General features: G+C 53.9%; 1 protein-coding gene across 1 annotated transcript in view; it reads left to right on the top strand.

The window, feature by feature from the left end:
- The window catches only part of KCNK3 (potassium two pore domain channel subfamily K member 3), a 36,644-nt gene extending 29,095 nt beyond the window's left edge, over positions 1-7,549 (top strand). Inside the window, exon 2 of the mRNA XM_052649447.1 lies at positions 6,621-7,549. Within this exon, the coding sequence (XP_052505407.1) occupies positions 6,621-7,549 (929 nt within the window). The remainder of the gene's footprint in view (positions 1-6,620) is intronic.
- The last annotated feature ends 8,896 nt before the right edge of the window (positions 7,550-16,445 follow it).

Raw genomic sequence — 16,445 nt, 5'->3', positions numbered from 1 at the left:
CCCGGGAACTGCCCTGTCTCTCTCAAGCCCCCAGTCCTCTCTGGCTGTCCTACCAGGCCCAGACAGCACCCTGAGGTCACACCTCCTCCCCATGTGCAGCTTTGCATCAGCCCAGCTTGGCCCAGAGCGCACTGCCTGTGGGCATTTCTGGCCACAGGTCATCTCATCCACCTTCTCTTAGGGCAAACATCAGCCTGGCCAGGGCCATATTTACATTAGATAACTAAGTCTGCGGGGAACCCAGAAACAGGTTGCAGCTAGGCATTACCAAGGGCTGTGTGTTTCTAATCTACAGAGGGGCTGGGCCAACCAGAGGTGGGACACCAGAGAATCTCAAAGTCAGGGACCTGGAATAAGGAACCATAGAGTTCTTGATGCTACAGAAGAATGTTTCCCAAACTATTGCTCCAAGGAACATTTGTCCAGCAATAAGCACCATAAGAGAAGCACTCCAAGGTTACATAAGCAGGGAAACGTAAGCACATTCTCCCAACTTTGTCTGACCTTGCTCACGAACACGTGTAGGGCTCTGATATAGACTCCGCTTAAATGGCAAAGAATCCAGTTGAATTCAGCATTCCCTGCAATTTAATTTAACTAAGAAAGACTTTTCTCACCCAACAGTTATTAACAGTCCATGAAATTAGTATTCTAGGAAATCTACCTTTGGGCAACACTGATCTCAGAATGTGGATGGTGAAAGGAACTTTAACGACCATCTAATCTTGATGTTTCCCCAAATATTCATAATAATGATTAATATTTATTGATTCCAATATCCTTGGGCTTCTTTGATGGCTCAGACAATAGAGAATTGGCCTGCAATGCAGGAGACCTGGATTTGATCCCTGGGTTGGGAAGATCCCCTGTAGGAAAGCATGGCAACTCACTCCAGTACTCTTGCCTGGAGAATTCCCATGAACAGAGAAGCCTGGCAGGCTATAGTCCATTGGGTCGCAAACAGTTCGATATGACTGAGCGACTAAACACACAAAATCCTGAGCATTTTAAGTCGACTAACTTATCAAATCCCCATAGCCACTCTATGAGTTCAGTGCATCATTATTCCCATTTTACAGATGAGGAAACTAAGGCATCTAGGAGATTAAATAACCTGGTCACAGTTGAAATCTCTTTGACTCCAGAGGCTACTCTTACCCATACCACTAAACTGCAGAGATTCCTGTGGAAAACGGACATATCCATTTTCACTATTTAAAAAGCATAACAATAACTTAATTCAGTCTCTTAAAATCAGTTATCCCATGTTAATCAGAAGTTCTGATTGGCAAATGTGTTTCTAATTAATTTTGATGGGAAAATAATTCACTTTTTCACAATTATCTATTCAGTGCCTATTCTAGGTAGTAGCTACACTGTACTGATCAACATATTATATTTCGTATGTAAAATCCTTCAAAATTTAGACTATATGAATGAGTGGGTAAACCAAAAAAGAAAGGCATCCATAGCCAGGGTGGAAAGGTGAGGACCTTTTATCTTCTCCTATTTTTCCATGTCACAAATGAGGAAAACTGAACCCCTGAGAAGAAAAAGGACTTGCCCAAGGCACAAGCTGGTTATGGTCAGGGCCGGGTCAGAGCCCCAGATCTCCAGTCCCCTAGTTCCATGATGTTCTTCCACCCAAGGCTGTGGCCAGCGTTCTAACTGTGTTGCCAGCTAGGCCAAGAGTGAAAGGTCAGGCACTCAAGCATGTGGGCATGTGAGGTCAACAGGACCACACAGCTGAGTCCAACCCAGCCAAGGCCATTACCAAGGGCTCAGGCTGGTTATTTGTGCTTTGACTAGAAGGAAACAGGCCATAGGGAGAAAAAGTTCAGTAAGAGGGACGGCTGGACCCCAACCCTCTGCATCTCCCTGGAAGACAGAGCTTCAGCCAATTTCTGAGCCCCTTGGTGATGTTGGGAAGGAAAGAGAAGAACTGAGGCCCTGAGGTTCCCATCCCACCTAATTTTTCCTGTTGTCTCAAAATATTCATAATGACTATTTACATCCAGCCACCTGACTTCCTCAGGTAAATTCTATGTTCCAGCCAGGTTTCTAGGCATCTCTTAGCTGGGCTGCTCCCAAGCAGGGGCTGCTGGGTTCTGGTTGAATGAACAGGTTATACTGAGACAGAGGGCAGAGGACAGAGCACTGAGTTTGGGATGGAATAACCCAGGTTATGGTCCTGGCTCTGCCATTCGCTAGCTGTGTGACCTTGAACAGGTCACGCTCCCTCTCTGGGCCTCCAGTACCTCATCTGTACAATATAAAGACTAGGCCATATGATCAGTAAGGACCTTTCTGGCTCTGAGGATCGTTAAGTCTATGGTGGATTCAGAAAAGGTGGCTAGGAAAAGAGGGGACTGGCGCAGCCCCAGTCAGCGCTCTGAGAGGCAGGGGCTTGAGCTTCCTGGTCAGGATGAGAGTTTTGGCTGGTGGGTCATCAGGTACTGTGAGGGAGGACCCTCAGAGAATCAGCCCCAGAGCACAGCCTCTGCGTGTGTCAGGGTCACGCAAGAACAGAGGGAGCCCCTTACCCTGAGATGCACGGGGCTGGACAGGAAGGAAAAAATGGGGACTCCCTTCATCCCTCTCTCCCTCGTAAACCCAAGCCTGATGGGGGCGAGCACTGCGGCAGGCGGCTAGCCTGCTGGCAGGCAGACAGGCCTTGCCAAACTCCCAGTTACTTCCCAGAAGTTCCAGGGCCCCCAGGGAGAGGCTCCACCCTAGCTGGCACCCCTACAAGCTGGGTGCCCACGTCAGTAGGTCCTCCCGGCTCCCTCGCTCTTTCACCCAGTGACAATAGAACAGGCGAAGGGGCGGGGGCACACTGACCCTAGGCCTGATGCTCAGAGAAGCGTCCGAATGCCTTGGCATCACACCCCTGTTGCCATTTCTGCCACGTCCAGCGCAGGGCAGTGTCCAGGGACAGGGCTCCTAGTGGGATGCTCTTCTCTGTGGCCTCAGTCTCCCATCCTGGTTGCCCTTCTGGGTGATAACTTGGCTCTGAGGCATCGGACTGAGCAATGAGTCAGAGTGCCTAGAGGCCTTGGCCAACTCACGAGGCTTCTCCAGCCTCCGTTATTCCAGCCGTAAAGAATGGAGATAGTCATCATAACGGCCTTGTAGGAAGTTTTTGAGCATTAAAGTGTAAAATGTATCTGAAGGATAAGATCGGAAGCCTCAGCGTGTGGTAGGAAGGGAGAGTGGGCCCTGGAGGGCATCTGACTGAGACTGCGAGGCGTGTCTAGGCAGTGGCCACCCTGGACAGGACAGTGGCTCTACCAGGGCACGAGGCTCTGCGGCAGGGGTGGGGGGCTCTGTGGGCAGCCACAGTGGGCATTGAGGCTGCCAGGCAGGCAGGCATTGGGTTTTCCGAAAGGATGGAGGGTCAGGAGCAGTCCCAGCTTATGAACAAACACAAGATGACGGGGCAGTGGTGGTGACAGTGGCGTATGTTTCAAACGGTGGGATACAGGTGCCTGACCCCGCGGGAACTTCCTGATCCTCAGGACTACACTCTCAGGCCGGCTTTCCCCCGTGAGATCCACTCACTGCTTCTTCCTTCCAGAACTCCACAAATTCCAAAGTACTTTCATGTCCAGTCTCTCCTATACTTTTTTTTCTGGCAGCTCCACACAGCTTTTGGGGTCTTAGTTTCTTGGCCAGGGATCAAACCCAGGCCCCTGGCCATGGAAACATGGAGTCTTAATCCCTGGAGCACTAGGGAATTCTCTCTCCTTTACTCCTGACGGCAGCTGTAGCAGTGACGGCCAGGGTAGGAATTACCAACTGAAGCTCACAGAGCAGACCAGAGGGGTCCGGAGAGGGGAACAGATTTGCCCAGGGTCACACAGCCAGCATGTGGTCAAGCCGAGGCTGTCCCATGCCTCCCAATCTGTGTTCATCCCCAGCCACAGTGCCAGGCTCTCCCCCACACCCTCCGCTGGGGGACAGGGAAGGACAGGATGAGGAGCTACTCTGGCTCAGGGCCCGCCCAGCTGTCTAGGTGAGTTGTGGTCTGGCTGCCGTGGCCAAGCTGGCGGGCACAATCTGTTCTCACCCTGCTGGGGCCCAGACGGGCCAGGCCCAGCGACTCCAGAGCTCAGCTATCTAGGCCCCTGGCAAGGGATGACACTGTCACCAGCTAGATGCTATAGTTGGGGAGCAGGGGAACCCAATCTAAGAGCAGCCTGCAACCTCACACACCCCAGACCTCCTTAAGCTTTAAGATTCACAGCGATGCCAACTTCACTGGATCTGAGCTGTCCACCAGCCCAGGTGACCTCTTGGAAATGTGGAGGAAACCTGGCGCTTCATCATTCGAGCACTTGATATGTACCAGACTCTATGCTAAGTGCCTTATATACATTCTCTCACTTATTTTTCCCCTAAAGCCCTGTAATGCAGGTGCTAGTTATAGTCCCATTTAACAGATGTTAGAAACTAAGGCTAAAGAGGTTTTTTTATTTTTATTTTTGGGCCACCTTGAGTGGCATGCAGGATCCTAGTTCCCCAATCAGGGATCGAACCCGTGCCCTTGCAGTGGAAGGAGTCCTAACCACTGGACCACCAGGGAGGTCCTCCTCAGACAGTTTTTTTAAAACAAACAAACAACAAAACACATACATAGTCCATAGCAGAGTAAGGATTTGAATGCAGATCAGACACCAGGGCAGATGATATCCTACTTTGCCATCAACTCATCAAATGAATTTGGGGCATACCCCACAGGCCTGGCTGGCAATGTGTGTGGGACGGGGGGCAGGTATGGAGGAACATGACAAGGTCCAGCAATGTCCACTCCCACAGATCCCAAGCCAGTATTAGCTGTTCATATGTAGCTGGGAGCCTGAATGACAGAGCGGGGCCTGGACTTCAAAGCTGAACATTCTCAGTGCCACTCAAGGCAGAGATCACTTCCAGCTGCGAGCAATCCAGGATGGCTGCAGGGAAGAAGCATTTGGTTAAGTCTGGTAAGGCTGAGAAGGGAGGGGAGAATAGAAAGCATTACTTTATTATAACAATCTATTGATAAAAGTAATAAGTATCTTAATAACCCAGTGAAGGAAGCAGGGCCAGGACCAGTAGACATCATTTTACAAATGAGGAAACAAGCTCAGAGAGGGGGAGTAATTTGCCCAAGGTCACACAGCCACTAATGACAGGGCCAGAACTTGTGCCAATGGCTTCTGAGTTTCCATCCAAGGTCCTTTCCCCTCCATGTCTCCAGGTAGACCTTTTCTTTTTTTGGCTGCACTAGTTCTTTGCTGCTGTGCGTGGGGCTTCTCTCGTCGTGGTGAGCAGGGGCCAGGCTTTGCTGTGTTGATCGAGTTCCTCACTGCAGTGGCTTCTTCTTGTTGCAGAGCACAGGCTCTGGTGCACGGGCTTCAGCAGTTGCAACACACAGGCTCAGTACTTGCAGCCTGCAGGCTCTAGAACACCAGCTCAGTAGTTGTGGCACACAGGCTTAGCTGCTCCAACACACGTAGAACCCTCCCGGACCAAGGATCGAAACTGAGCCCCCTGCATTGACGGGCAGATTCTTGTCCACTGGACCATCAGAGAAGTCCTCCAGGCAGAACTCTTGACGGAGGCCATGTGATAACTGGCTCAGAAGGAGGCTTTGCCTCTGCCTGGCTCCTGGCTAAGGACTGAAGGGCAGGGTGGGCATGGTATGGGTTGAGATTGCCTGCCTGGTGATAGTAACACCTGGAAGGTTCTTGCTCTGACAAAGGCAACACCACCTCGCCATAAGGACAGACCCTACTTCCGGGGCAGGCACAGAGGATGACCACAGGGCCCCAGACAGAGTCTGATGAGGACTGTGGAGCACTAATTCATGGAGGGAGGGGACTGTCTCCTTTCCCCCTCTCTGACACAAGTGGGCTGGCTGCCTCTGGGAGCTCCAGTGGGGAACTACCCCCCAAGCTTTAGCTGGCAGCAAGGAACTCATCAAGGAACCCAGTTTCCCTCCCTTCACATTGAATCCCAGGATGTCAGAACTCAGTAAGTCCAACCTCCTCCCTTATAGTCAAGGAAACCATGGCCTGGAGAGGACTAGGAACAGGTCCAGTGCCCACAGGCAGTGAACTGGAAGCCAGGTCTCCCAACTGGCTCGCCAGTGCTCTTCATGCAACCCGTGACTAAGTTCCCAACAGCAGCATCAGTCAGCTCCTCTTCTGGGTATAGAAAAAGGTAGGGTCTTTGATCAAACAGACTCTAATTTGAAGGCAGGTTGCTCTGCTTCCAAACAGTGTGACCTTGGAAAGGCACTTAACCCTCCCTGCTTCTTCTTTCTCTCTGCTGACCCCCAGGGAGTGGTCAGAAGAATAAACGGAAAAAATCATCACTGAGGAACCAGCACAGTGCCTGGGGACAAGGATGCGCCCATAACTGTGTTATCTTTTCTTCAGTTCAGTCGCTCAGTCGTGTCCGACTCTTTGCGACCTCGTGGGCTGCAGTAGGCCAGACTTCCCTGTCGGGAAAAAGAGGCCAGACTCCGCACCACCGTGGCAGAAGATGAGGAGAGAGCAGGGGAAAGGGAGGCAGGTTTCTGGAAGGGCAGCCCCATCAGCATGTGCTTTCTCTCCTCTCGCCCCGTTCTCCTCTAGGCTACGGCCACGCGGCACCCAGCACCGATGGCGGCAAGGTGTTCTGCATGTTCTACGCGCTGCTGGGCATCCCGCTCACGCTGGTCATGTTCCAGAGCCTGGGCGAGCGCATCAACACCTTCGTGAAGTACCTGCTGCACCGAGCCAAGAGGGGGCTGGGCATGCGGCGCGCCGACGTGTCCATGGCCAACATGGTGCTCATTGGCTTCTTCTCGTGCATCAGCACGCTGTGCATCGGCGCCGCCGCCTTCTCCTACTACGAGCACTGGACCTTCTTCCAGGCCTACTACTACTGCTTCATCACGCTCACCACCATTGGCTTCGGCGACTACGTGGCGTTGCAGAAGGACCAGGCGCTGCAGACGCAGCCTCAGTACGTGGCCTTCAGCTTCGTCTACATCCTCACGGGCCTCACGGTCATCGGCGCCTTCCTCAACCTCGTGGTGCTGCGCTTCATGACCATGAACGCCGAGGACGAGAAGCGCGACGCCGAGCACCGCGCGCTGCTCACGCGCAACGGGCAGGCGGGCGGCGGGGGCGGCGCGGGCGGCGCGGGCGGCGGGGGCGGCAGCGCGCACACCACCGACACCGCCTCATCCACTGCGGCAGGCGGCGGCGGCGGCGGCGGCTTCCGGAATGTCTACGCCGAAGTGCTGCACTTCCAGTCCATGTGCTCGTGCCTCTGGTACAAGAGCCGCGAGAAGCTGCAGTACTCCATCCCCATGATCATCCCGCGGGACCTCTCCACGTCCGACACGTGCGTCGAGCAGAGCCACTCATCGCCGGGAGGGGGCGGCCGCTACAGCGACACGCCCTCGCACCGCTGTCTGTGCAGCGGGGCGCAGCGCTCCGCCATCAGCTCCGTGTCCACGGGCCTACACAGCCTGTCCACTTTCCGCAGCCTCATGAAGCGCAGGAGCTCCGTGTGAACGCCCCCCTCCGGGGCCTGGAGCACCTGGGAGCACGAGCGGGATGGGGCGGGGTGGAGGGGAACGGGGCTTCTGCCCCAGGAGCAGCAGGGGTCTGCGAAGGGACCGCCCCAGCCGCCTTCGGCCCCGTGGGGGCGCCCCTACACCCCTCACCACCCTCCCCCTGCCCCCCATCTCCGACTGTGCCTGCTCGCACCAGCCGGCAGGAGCTGGGGCTCTGAGGAACCCCGGAGTCCCCATCTGCGCCCTGCAAATTCCGAGAAATGTGAAACTTGGGGGGAGGGGAGTCCAGGAGGGAAGGCAGAAGCTGGGAGCCTCCCATCCCTTTGGAAAAATTAGGAGCTCGCCAGTTCGCAGAGGCCCCTGCTGGTATCCAGAACCCCCCAGCCCCTCCCCCTCCTCCTTCCGGAGGGAAATTAGTGTTCCGTGTAAGTGTGCATCTCTATTTATACCTCTGTCCTTCCAGGTCTCCTGCCTTCCCTTGGCTCCAGAAGTCAGGTGTCTTTGTCGAGGTCACCCCCACTCTGTCCCACTCCCCTTGCTCATCCCCAGCTGTGTCTCCCAGTCTCCTACGCCCTTTGGTGTTGTTTTGCATGGCTTTGCAGTTTTGGAGGAAATGGAAACCCAGCAGTCCCTAAAGCTAGTCCCCAGAGGGCAGGCAGATGGAAGCAGGGGCAGGCAGGCTGCAGGAGGGGTGGAGAAGGGAAGGGGCAGGTAGGGGCCCAACAGTCTGCTGGATGGTCCCCCGGGAGATGAGAGCTAACTGGCCTGCAGGCAGACCCAGCCTTCCAGATCAGACACCACCCTTGGAATCAAACAGAAAACTTCCTCCTTGTGGTCACTGGCTGCTGCTACTAATCACTGACTCTTAGATCTGAGGAGCGAGTTGGAAAACCCTGTCCTCTCTACCGATTGGTTTGATTCTCAACCTCCCCCCCTCCCCCGCCCCATCCCCCAGTTAGGTCACCAGGGCAGGAGTTCTCACCCCGATTTTACAGATGGCACTGAAACCCAGACGTGTGACGCGACTTGCCCAAGATGACGCGGGTAACAAAAGGCAAAGGGGAGCAAGAACACAGGCTGTTTGTCCCGAGTGCTCTTGCCTTCTGACTCCTCTGCCTGCTCTTTGCAAGCAAAGTTCCTGGCCTGCACACCCTGGCATTGGGTGGGCAGCTGGCCCTTAGACCAGGACCAGAGCTCAGGACTGAGCCTGTGCTGGGCTCAGCCGATCCTCCACTTGGCCACGAGGCAGGGCTCTGAGTGGGCTGCTGACACAGGGCAGGACGCTCACCCCCACCCCCACCCCCTGCGCAGTCTCTGAACTTCCCCCTCACAAACAGGGGAATCCTTAGGGCCAGGTAAGCAAAGCTGAGACTCACAAACGAAAGGCCAGGAGCTGGGCTCTAGGAGTCTGGGAATCCGGCAGAGTGGCCTAGAGAGCCACAGGCGTGTCCTCCTGGGACGTGATCTCTGGCCCCACAGACAGCGATGGTACCTGTGTCCCAAGGAGCTAGAGAGAAACCATGGCTGCAGCAAGGAACGGCCCTCCCTGTTGCACCCACTGCCTGCCCCACCTGCGACCTGGAAGCCCAGGTGGAGGGCAGCAGATGGAGGTGAGATCCTAGGCTCTTCACCGTTGGCACCCAGAGCAGGAACTGGGACCGCGATTCAGGACACCATCGAGGGGTGGGTGAGGGGCCTCTCCCCCTCCAGACTACTCCCTCTTACTGCTCCTGTGTCAGCTCCTTAACACTGCTGAACAGGGCCGACCCTGGCATTCAGGGAAGCTGGAGTGGGGGCCCCCAAGGTGATCAGCCCCAGCCCTACCCCGACCACATGCTCAGCCTCTGGGCGCCTCCAGGAGGGAGGAAGTCTGTGTGTGAGTCCTGTCCCAGTGAGGAGGACCTGGCTGCCCAGGTGCCATAGAGAGCGGGGCCCAGGACCTGGGTTTGCCCTCTGTGTCTTCGTTGGGGGGTGCGGCGGTGCTGGCTGCTTCTGTCCTGTGTGTGACCCTGCCCTCGAGGGGTCCCGTCCCGTCCATCCCGAGGGAGCCACAACCAAAGTTGCAGGGAGATGGTGGGGAAGGAGGCCGAATGGCGCTCACAGACTGGGCTGCTCTGTCTCCAGCCGGTCTTTCCTAGTGAACTGGAAGGCCAACATTGCTTCCCTCACCCCTTCCACTGCAGGCAGCCTCTCTGCTTCCCCAATGCCTTATGCCTGGGCACACTGCCACAGAATATGCAATACGTGTGGGTGACATGGCCCTGCACCCACACCCTCACCCCGGGCAGCCCCTGGACCCCAAAGGCCGCAGCTGCCACGGCCTGCCCTCAGCCCCTCCTGTGTATCTGTCTTCACACCGAGAATGGCGACTAATAAATACTGTCCATGGAGACCAGGCTCAGGCTCAGCTGCCTCTGTTATCATGTACCCTTGGCGCTACTGGGGAGCAGCCACTCCCCCGCCAGGGTTTGTGGACACACACAGCAAACACAGCTCAGGGGGAGATACATAGAGGGCACTTCTCTTCGAGGTTCATTTTTCTCTGGGTGTGGAGGAACAGCTCAGCCTGGCAGTGGGCCCCAGAACCCAGGACAGACCCCGGAACAGACGGGCCCTGCCCAGCTGGTGCCAGTGCCTGGAATCAGCTAGCCACTGGCTTCCAGATGTCACTGAGTGTGAGCCACAGTGGCTTTTGACACCACAACCCATGCCTATCTATGTACCTGTCTGTCTATCTTTCATGAAACCTGTACTACAGCCAGTGCACTCTAATGCTTTCTATTCTAGTTCATGTTATAAAATGCTGGTCACAGCCCACTAAATTGATTTCTCTCCCTACTAATGGTTTGCTCCCTGCAGATCGAAATACACTGAAGAAATAAAAGGGGTAGGGGCAGGGGCACCTTATCCCAGTCCTCCCACCTACCCATATAGGTCACCTGAAAGATACAGAGAAAGACCTATTTACTAGGGATTCAGGAATCAGAGAAAGAAGTGGTGGCACCTACAGGAAGCAGGACACAGCCAGCCTTTGAGGTGCTCCTGGCTGCTCCCTGTAGCTGGGGGAAGGCCCCTGGACCACACTGCTTGGCCTCAGCCCTTGGGTTGGCCACTGCAGAACTCGAGCTCCTGTTGGCTCACCTGCACCTAAGACATCTCATCAAAAGCCAAGGCTTCCTGCCCACAGCCTGTCTGCCTCTATCTTTCTTAGAACAGCTAAGTTAAGAAACAGTGTCATTCTTGAGGTCAGCAGTGACCGGTCCAAGATTGCTTCGACTTTACTAAGCAGTTCCTACAGAAGATAAACTTGCTGATCCTTGCCTTCCTTTCTTCATTGCCTAGAGCAAAATCATCAGAAGTGGAAGCAATGCCCCAGGGGCTGCATTCGTCCTAGTCTTCCGAGGGGTGATCTGAAAGGTGGCAGTGCTGAAACAGCATCCCAGCCCCTGCCCATAGCTCCTAATGGCTTGGAACAGCCTGTGGCCCTCGCGCGGGCTCTTTTATCTCCAGATGATGCCTCCCTCACCCTCCTCACTTCCACCCAGCCTCTGAGGCATCCTGCACTAAAAAGTATATGTACAGCAAAACAAAAATAGCAAACCAGCACCACAGAGCAGGGAGGGGTATAAAAATACCACGATTTCGCCTGATGTGGTGCCTCAGCACTGGCCTCAGATGGAGACCAAAGCTTCCTGGGAGCTAAGAGAGAAAAGGGGCTGCAACGGAAACTTCCCAAAATGAGTCCCGTGGTGTGCCTTGTGGGAAGAAGGTTTCTTGGTCAGATGAACCCGAGGGGTGGGGCGAGGAAAAACACTGCTCAAGCGTGGAGCATCCCAAGACATCTTAGCTCAGTGAAGGTTCTGAGAAGCCTGGCCCCAGACACAGCTGTTCACCTGGGCTCCACCCAGTGCTGCCCAAATGTACTCACAGCACCAGCTCTTCTGTTTGCACGGCATCTCCTCATACCCTGAGTCCCACAGAGTGCAGTTTGGGAAAGCTGACCTAGTGAAATCTCTGTCTGATGAAGGGAGAAGGTTGACCTTTACCACTCAATAAATTCCAAAAGGAGCTTAGCTTATAACTCCTTCTCTAACTAGAGGCCATGGCATTATGAAATACATATTTTATTCCCGATTATGCATCAGCTCGAACCAAGGCTTGGAGCAATTCATTTGCCAAGATCAGGCAGTGGGTTGGTGGCAGAGTTGGGATTTGAGCCCTGGCCTCTTGGCTAGGAAGGGCATAGTCTCAGCTAGCTCATTGCATCCTGTCCCCTGGGTGGGCCACATCTTCAGCAAAGGTTTGGCAGAAGTTAGAGCTGTTTACATGTGTCCAAAGCGCTTCAGTCATGTTGGACTCTTTGCGACCTCATGGACTGTAGCTCGCCAGGCTGCTCTGTCCATGGAATTTTCCAGGCAAGAATACTGGAGTGGGTTGCCATGCCCGCCTTCAGGGCATCTTCCCCACACAGCGATCGAACCCACATCTCTTTCATCGCCTGCACTGGCAGGCGTGTTCTTTACTACTAGTGCCACCTGGGAAGCCCATTGAGCTGTTTAGGACGTGTGGTTTCTTATTCAGAACCTTGGTGATGGGAGGCCATAACTTAAAAATGTCTCCCTTCAAAGATGACGGATCCTGATGGAGCCAAGAAGTTCGGTTCCACCTCAGGTCCTCACATGCCCACAAACAGAACCATTTAGCTCTTTTTTCTGGCTCAGCACTGCCCCCACAAGGCCGACAGCTTTACCGCAACTTATCTCAGGAAGCCAAGGGCAGGGAAGGGGTGTCTAGGGCCAAGGAAGGACTTCAGAACAGATATATTGTCAGAGCAAAAGGCAACAGCCCCACCCCAGGGCACACCTTGCCATCTGCACTGAGTAGCAGGAAACTGAAGTCCCCTCTCAGGCCCGAAGTTGAGTTCAACCTAGAAGACTGAGACTCTTTCCTGAGGGGCCCTTGAACTGCCCAGTCTGTAGTGGACACGGTCCCCGGCTCTCGCCCAGTGATACTAGAACAACAGCCTCAGGCACTGCCATCACCTTAATCAAAGATTGCAAAGAATCACATAGACACATGCAGACTCCCCTAGATTTTCGGTCCAGCTCCTCTCTTTCAGAGGAAGGGAGGAAGTGATTTTGGTTCAGAGAGAGGAAGTGAGACACTCAAGGTCATGAGGCAAGATAGCCAGGACTGGAATCCAGATATAGTCTCACTTTCCACGCCCCCTCCCACACACCCACACAGAGTAAGCACCCAGCCTTCCCTAACTCTGATTTCAGATGAAAGCTGCTAATCTCCGAGGTTGAGTCACTCCAGTGCTGGCAGTTTCCCACATCTACATCTGGACAAACACCAGGAGACTCACACCCCTGCCCCTCGTTGCCCAGCTGCAGGGAAGGGCCTTGTAGGTGGTGCACCCCCACCCCCCCATAAGGATGGGGGCTATGATGGAACTGACATGATCTTCTCCATAATTTTCTCTGGCCGTGAACTCCCCAAAGTCCACACAAGGGGCATTTTCCATGTACAAAGCCCTCTCACTTCATTGTCTTATTGGCTCATTGGACAACTCTATGATTTAGGTGAGGATTAACACTTCCATTTTACAGATGATAAAACTAAAGAAAGATACAAGGTCTTGAGAGCCCAGACTGTTCCATATTCACTTCCATATTGACGGTGGATGTGCTGGGTGAGGGCTCCTGCTTGGCCCCAGTACTTCTGGGCCCCAATTGTCCTCCAAAGCATGCCAGGCTGGTTCCCCTGGGCTGGAGAGCCCCAGGTGGAGGTGGCTCACAGAACTCGTTAACAGAAGGAGACAAGGAGTCCTAAACATTTTACCCACTTCACTTGAGCAAACTCTACCCAGAGCCCTGGATTTTGGATTAAGGGCAGCAGAACACCCTGAAAAACAGCCCCTGCCCTTCACCTGGAAGGGCCAGGGGCTCCCTGGGAAATGGTCATGCCTTTGACTCAAGCCACGTCCCCAAGTCAACACACTTCCACAGTTCTCATTTACTGAAGAGGGAGCATGAGAACAGGTCATCCCTGACCACAGAATATGCTGGTCTGACTACCAGATCGGAGTGGTAGGAAGAAGGCCTAGGTCCCTGGGCTTGTTCCAGACCCAGTGTCGGGGTCTGAGTGGTCCTGTCCTTCCAACTACACAGGTTTAACTAGGGAGAGAGACCGAGGCTGCCGCTGGGGCAGGGAGCCTGGCCGGCTGTGCTGTGCTCTGTCCTCACCTTTGTCGTAAAACCTCTCATTCTGCCCTCATTCCAGGCCACAAGAAGTTCCAAGGAGAATTTTGGCTTCCAGAAGGTACTGTGCCAACTCTTCTCCAAAGGTAAAGGACATGCTCGAGAATCAAGGGTTTATTCATTAATGAGTGTCTACTGTGTACCCCCGAATTGACAGATCTCACAACCACCCTGGCAGACAAATGCTGTTACCCTCCTTCTGGTAGATAGGAAAGGTAATAACATCAGAGATGTTAAGTGACTTGCCTAAGGTCACATGGCTCAGTTTAGTCGCTCAGTCATGTCCGACTCTTTGCGACCCCATGAATCGCAGCATGCCAGGCCTTCCTGTCCATCACCAACTCTCTGAGTTCACTCAAACTCATGTCCATCGAGTCGGTGATGCCATCCAGCCGTCTCATCCTCTGTCGTCCCCTTCTCCTCCTGCCCCCACTGCCTCCCAGCATCAGGGTCTTTTCCAATGAGTCAACTCTTCACATGAGGTGGGCAAAGTATTGGAGCTTCAGCTTTGGCATCAGTCCTTTCAATGAACACCCAGGACTGATCTCCTTTAGGATGGACTGGTTGGATCTCCTTGCAGTCCAAGGGACTCTCAGGAGTCTTCTCAAGCAAGACAGTTCAAAAGCATCAATTCTTCAGCATCAGCCTTCTTCACAGTCCAACTCTCACATCCATACATGACCACTAGAAAAACCATAGCCTTGACTAGATGGACCCTTGTTGACAAAGTAATATCTCTGCTTTTCAGTAAGTGGCAAAGCCCCACCCAGGAATCTCTGACAATACTCAGTGCACATCCCTGCCTGGAAGGCCTCTAGTCCAGCCTCCCCACAAAACAATAATCCCCTCAGCATCTTACCTACCTGGCCATCCGGCCTCGTTTACAGGACCCTTGCCCTCTGAGGCAGCCCCTTCATTCACTGAAAAGCATCTCTAATGACCATATGGAGACATTGGCCATATTCTTTCTATTGAATTCTTCCTGTTCAAGAACAGCTCCCCACATGGACAGCTACCTCGCAATCTTCTCCAGGTTAAACATCCTATTCTTTCATCCACACCTCCATAAACAGTGCATCTAGACCTCTCATCAGCCCTTCTCTGGAAGAGCTTTGGGTTACTTCTTCCCCAGGAGCTTGATCTGCCTTGGGTGGTCCAGCCACACAGAGGTGATGACCCTCCCTTCCCTTGCTCTGGATGCCTCTATTAATGCAACTTAACAGCACATCTAACACATGGGCAGCCACCTCACGGTGAGCTTGCAGCCCACCAAAACTCTCCTGGAGCTTGTTGTGTGAACCACTGTGGCAGACACTATTGTTGCTGTTTAGTCCCCCAGTCATGTCCGACTCTTTGCAACCCCATGGACGGTAAGCCCCCCCAGGCTCCTCTGTCCATGGGGTTTTACCCCCCTGCCAAGCTTCTCTGTCCATGGGATTCTCCAGGCAAGAATACTGGAGTGGGTTACCATTTCCTTCTCCAGGGGAATCCTCCCGACTCAGGGATCAAATCCACTTCTGCATTGCTGGCGGATTCTTTACCGCTGAGCCGCTGGGGAAGTTCTGTGGCAGAACTTATCTAATCAAGAGCCATCCCTGCGCCCTTCCGCCTTGAAGGCAGAGGGAGACATTCCTCGGGTGCTCACCCTTCCCCAGCCCCAGTTCCAGGAAATAAGCCAGTCTCAGAGACCTCAAGCGTCTTTGGAAAGATTGGGTTAGTATGTGTGTGTTTCATTCTGATTAATGGGTTCTTCAGAGGAGTCTGCTGGGGGCCACTGGGAGAGGCTTTCCTAAAAGAAATCCCGGAAGAGGAACTGCTGCTCTACTTTGATCGGACTCTGCCAGGTCTGCGTGTGATGCCGAGAGTCCTGGCAGCCACGAGAGAAGACCTTGCGGGCACAGAGAGGCTGGCAGAAGGAGCAGACGCAGAGCTCATCCATCACTGTGACAGTGAGCAGCCCCTGGAACCCCTGACCTCAGGCCATCTTGTCACAGGAGGCCGAAAGTGTAAGTCCCAGATGGATTTCCATCCCTGGCAGCTGGGAGCCCCATAGCCTGCAGGGTTATTGCACTGTCTGAACCTGGTGGATGTTGTTTTTCCTGCCTTCATAGCCTTTAGCAACAGTAGCCTGCTTCTTCCATTCCTGCCTCTTAAATAACAGCTGGGGCCAATCCCAGAGCTTTGTGGTCACTCTTGGGTTTAAGGAAGTCCCAGTCTAGTCTAGTTTAAAACTTTAATCTCAAATCCATTCTAATGCTTGTATTCTCCCTGTTCCCAGAATAGACCATCCTTCAATTGAAAGGACTTAGAAAGGGAAGGAGGCATGTTTTCCCCACCCCCTCCTTCTATTTCTGGCCCTTCCACAGCCTCAGACTGGAGTGAAGACTTAGAAAGACAATGGAAGCCCAGCGGGGCCTGGCTCCCAGTGCTGGCTCTCGAGGGCCCCTTTGGGGGCTTTCAGAACCCACACAGGAGCCTCTTCAGTGCCCCCTCCCACAGAAGGTCAACCCAATGTGTCCTCAGGCTCCAGCCTGCGGGGGTCCCCCTGAACAGAAAGGCCAGCCTCCTCTGGCCCTGCAGCCTTCCCTCTTGGGGGAATCTGTAAAAATCCAAAGGTGGCCCAGCCATCT

This window comes from Budorcas taxicolor, chromosome 11, assembly GCF_023091745.1.
Source record: "Budorcas taxicolor isolate Tak-1 chromosome 11, Takin1.1, whole genome shotgun sequence".
NCBI lineage: Eukaryota > Metazoa > Chordata > Mammalia > Artiodactyla > Bovidae > Budorcas > Budorcas taxicolor.
This window is presented reverse-complemented; position numbering and strand designations above follow the sequence as displayed.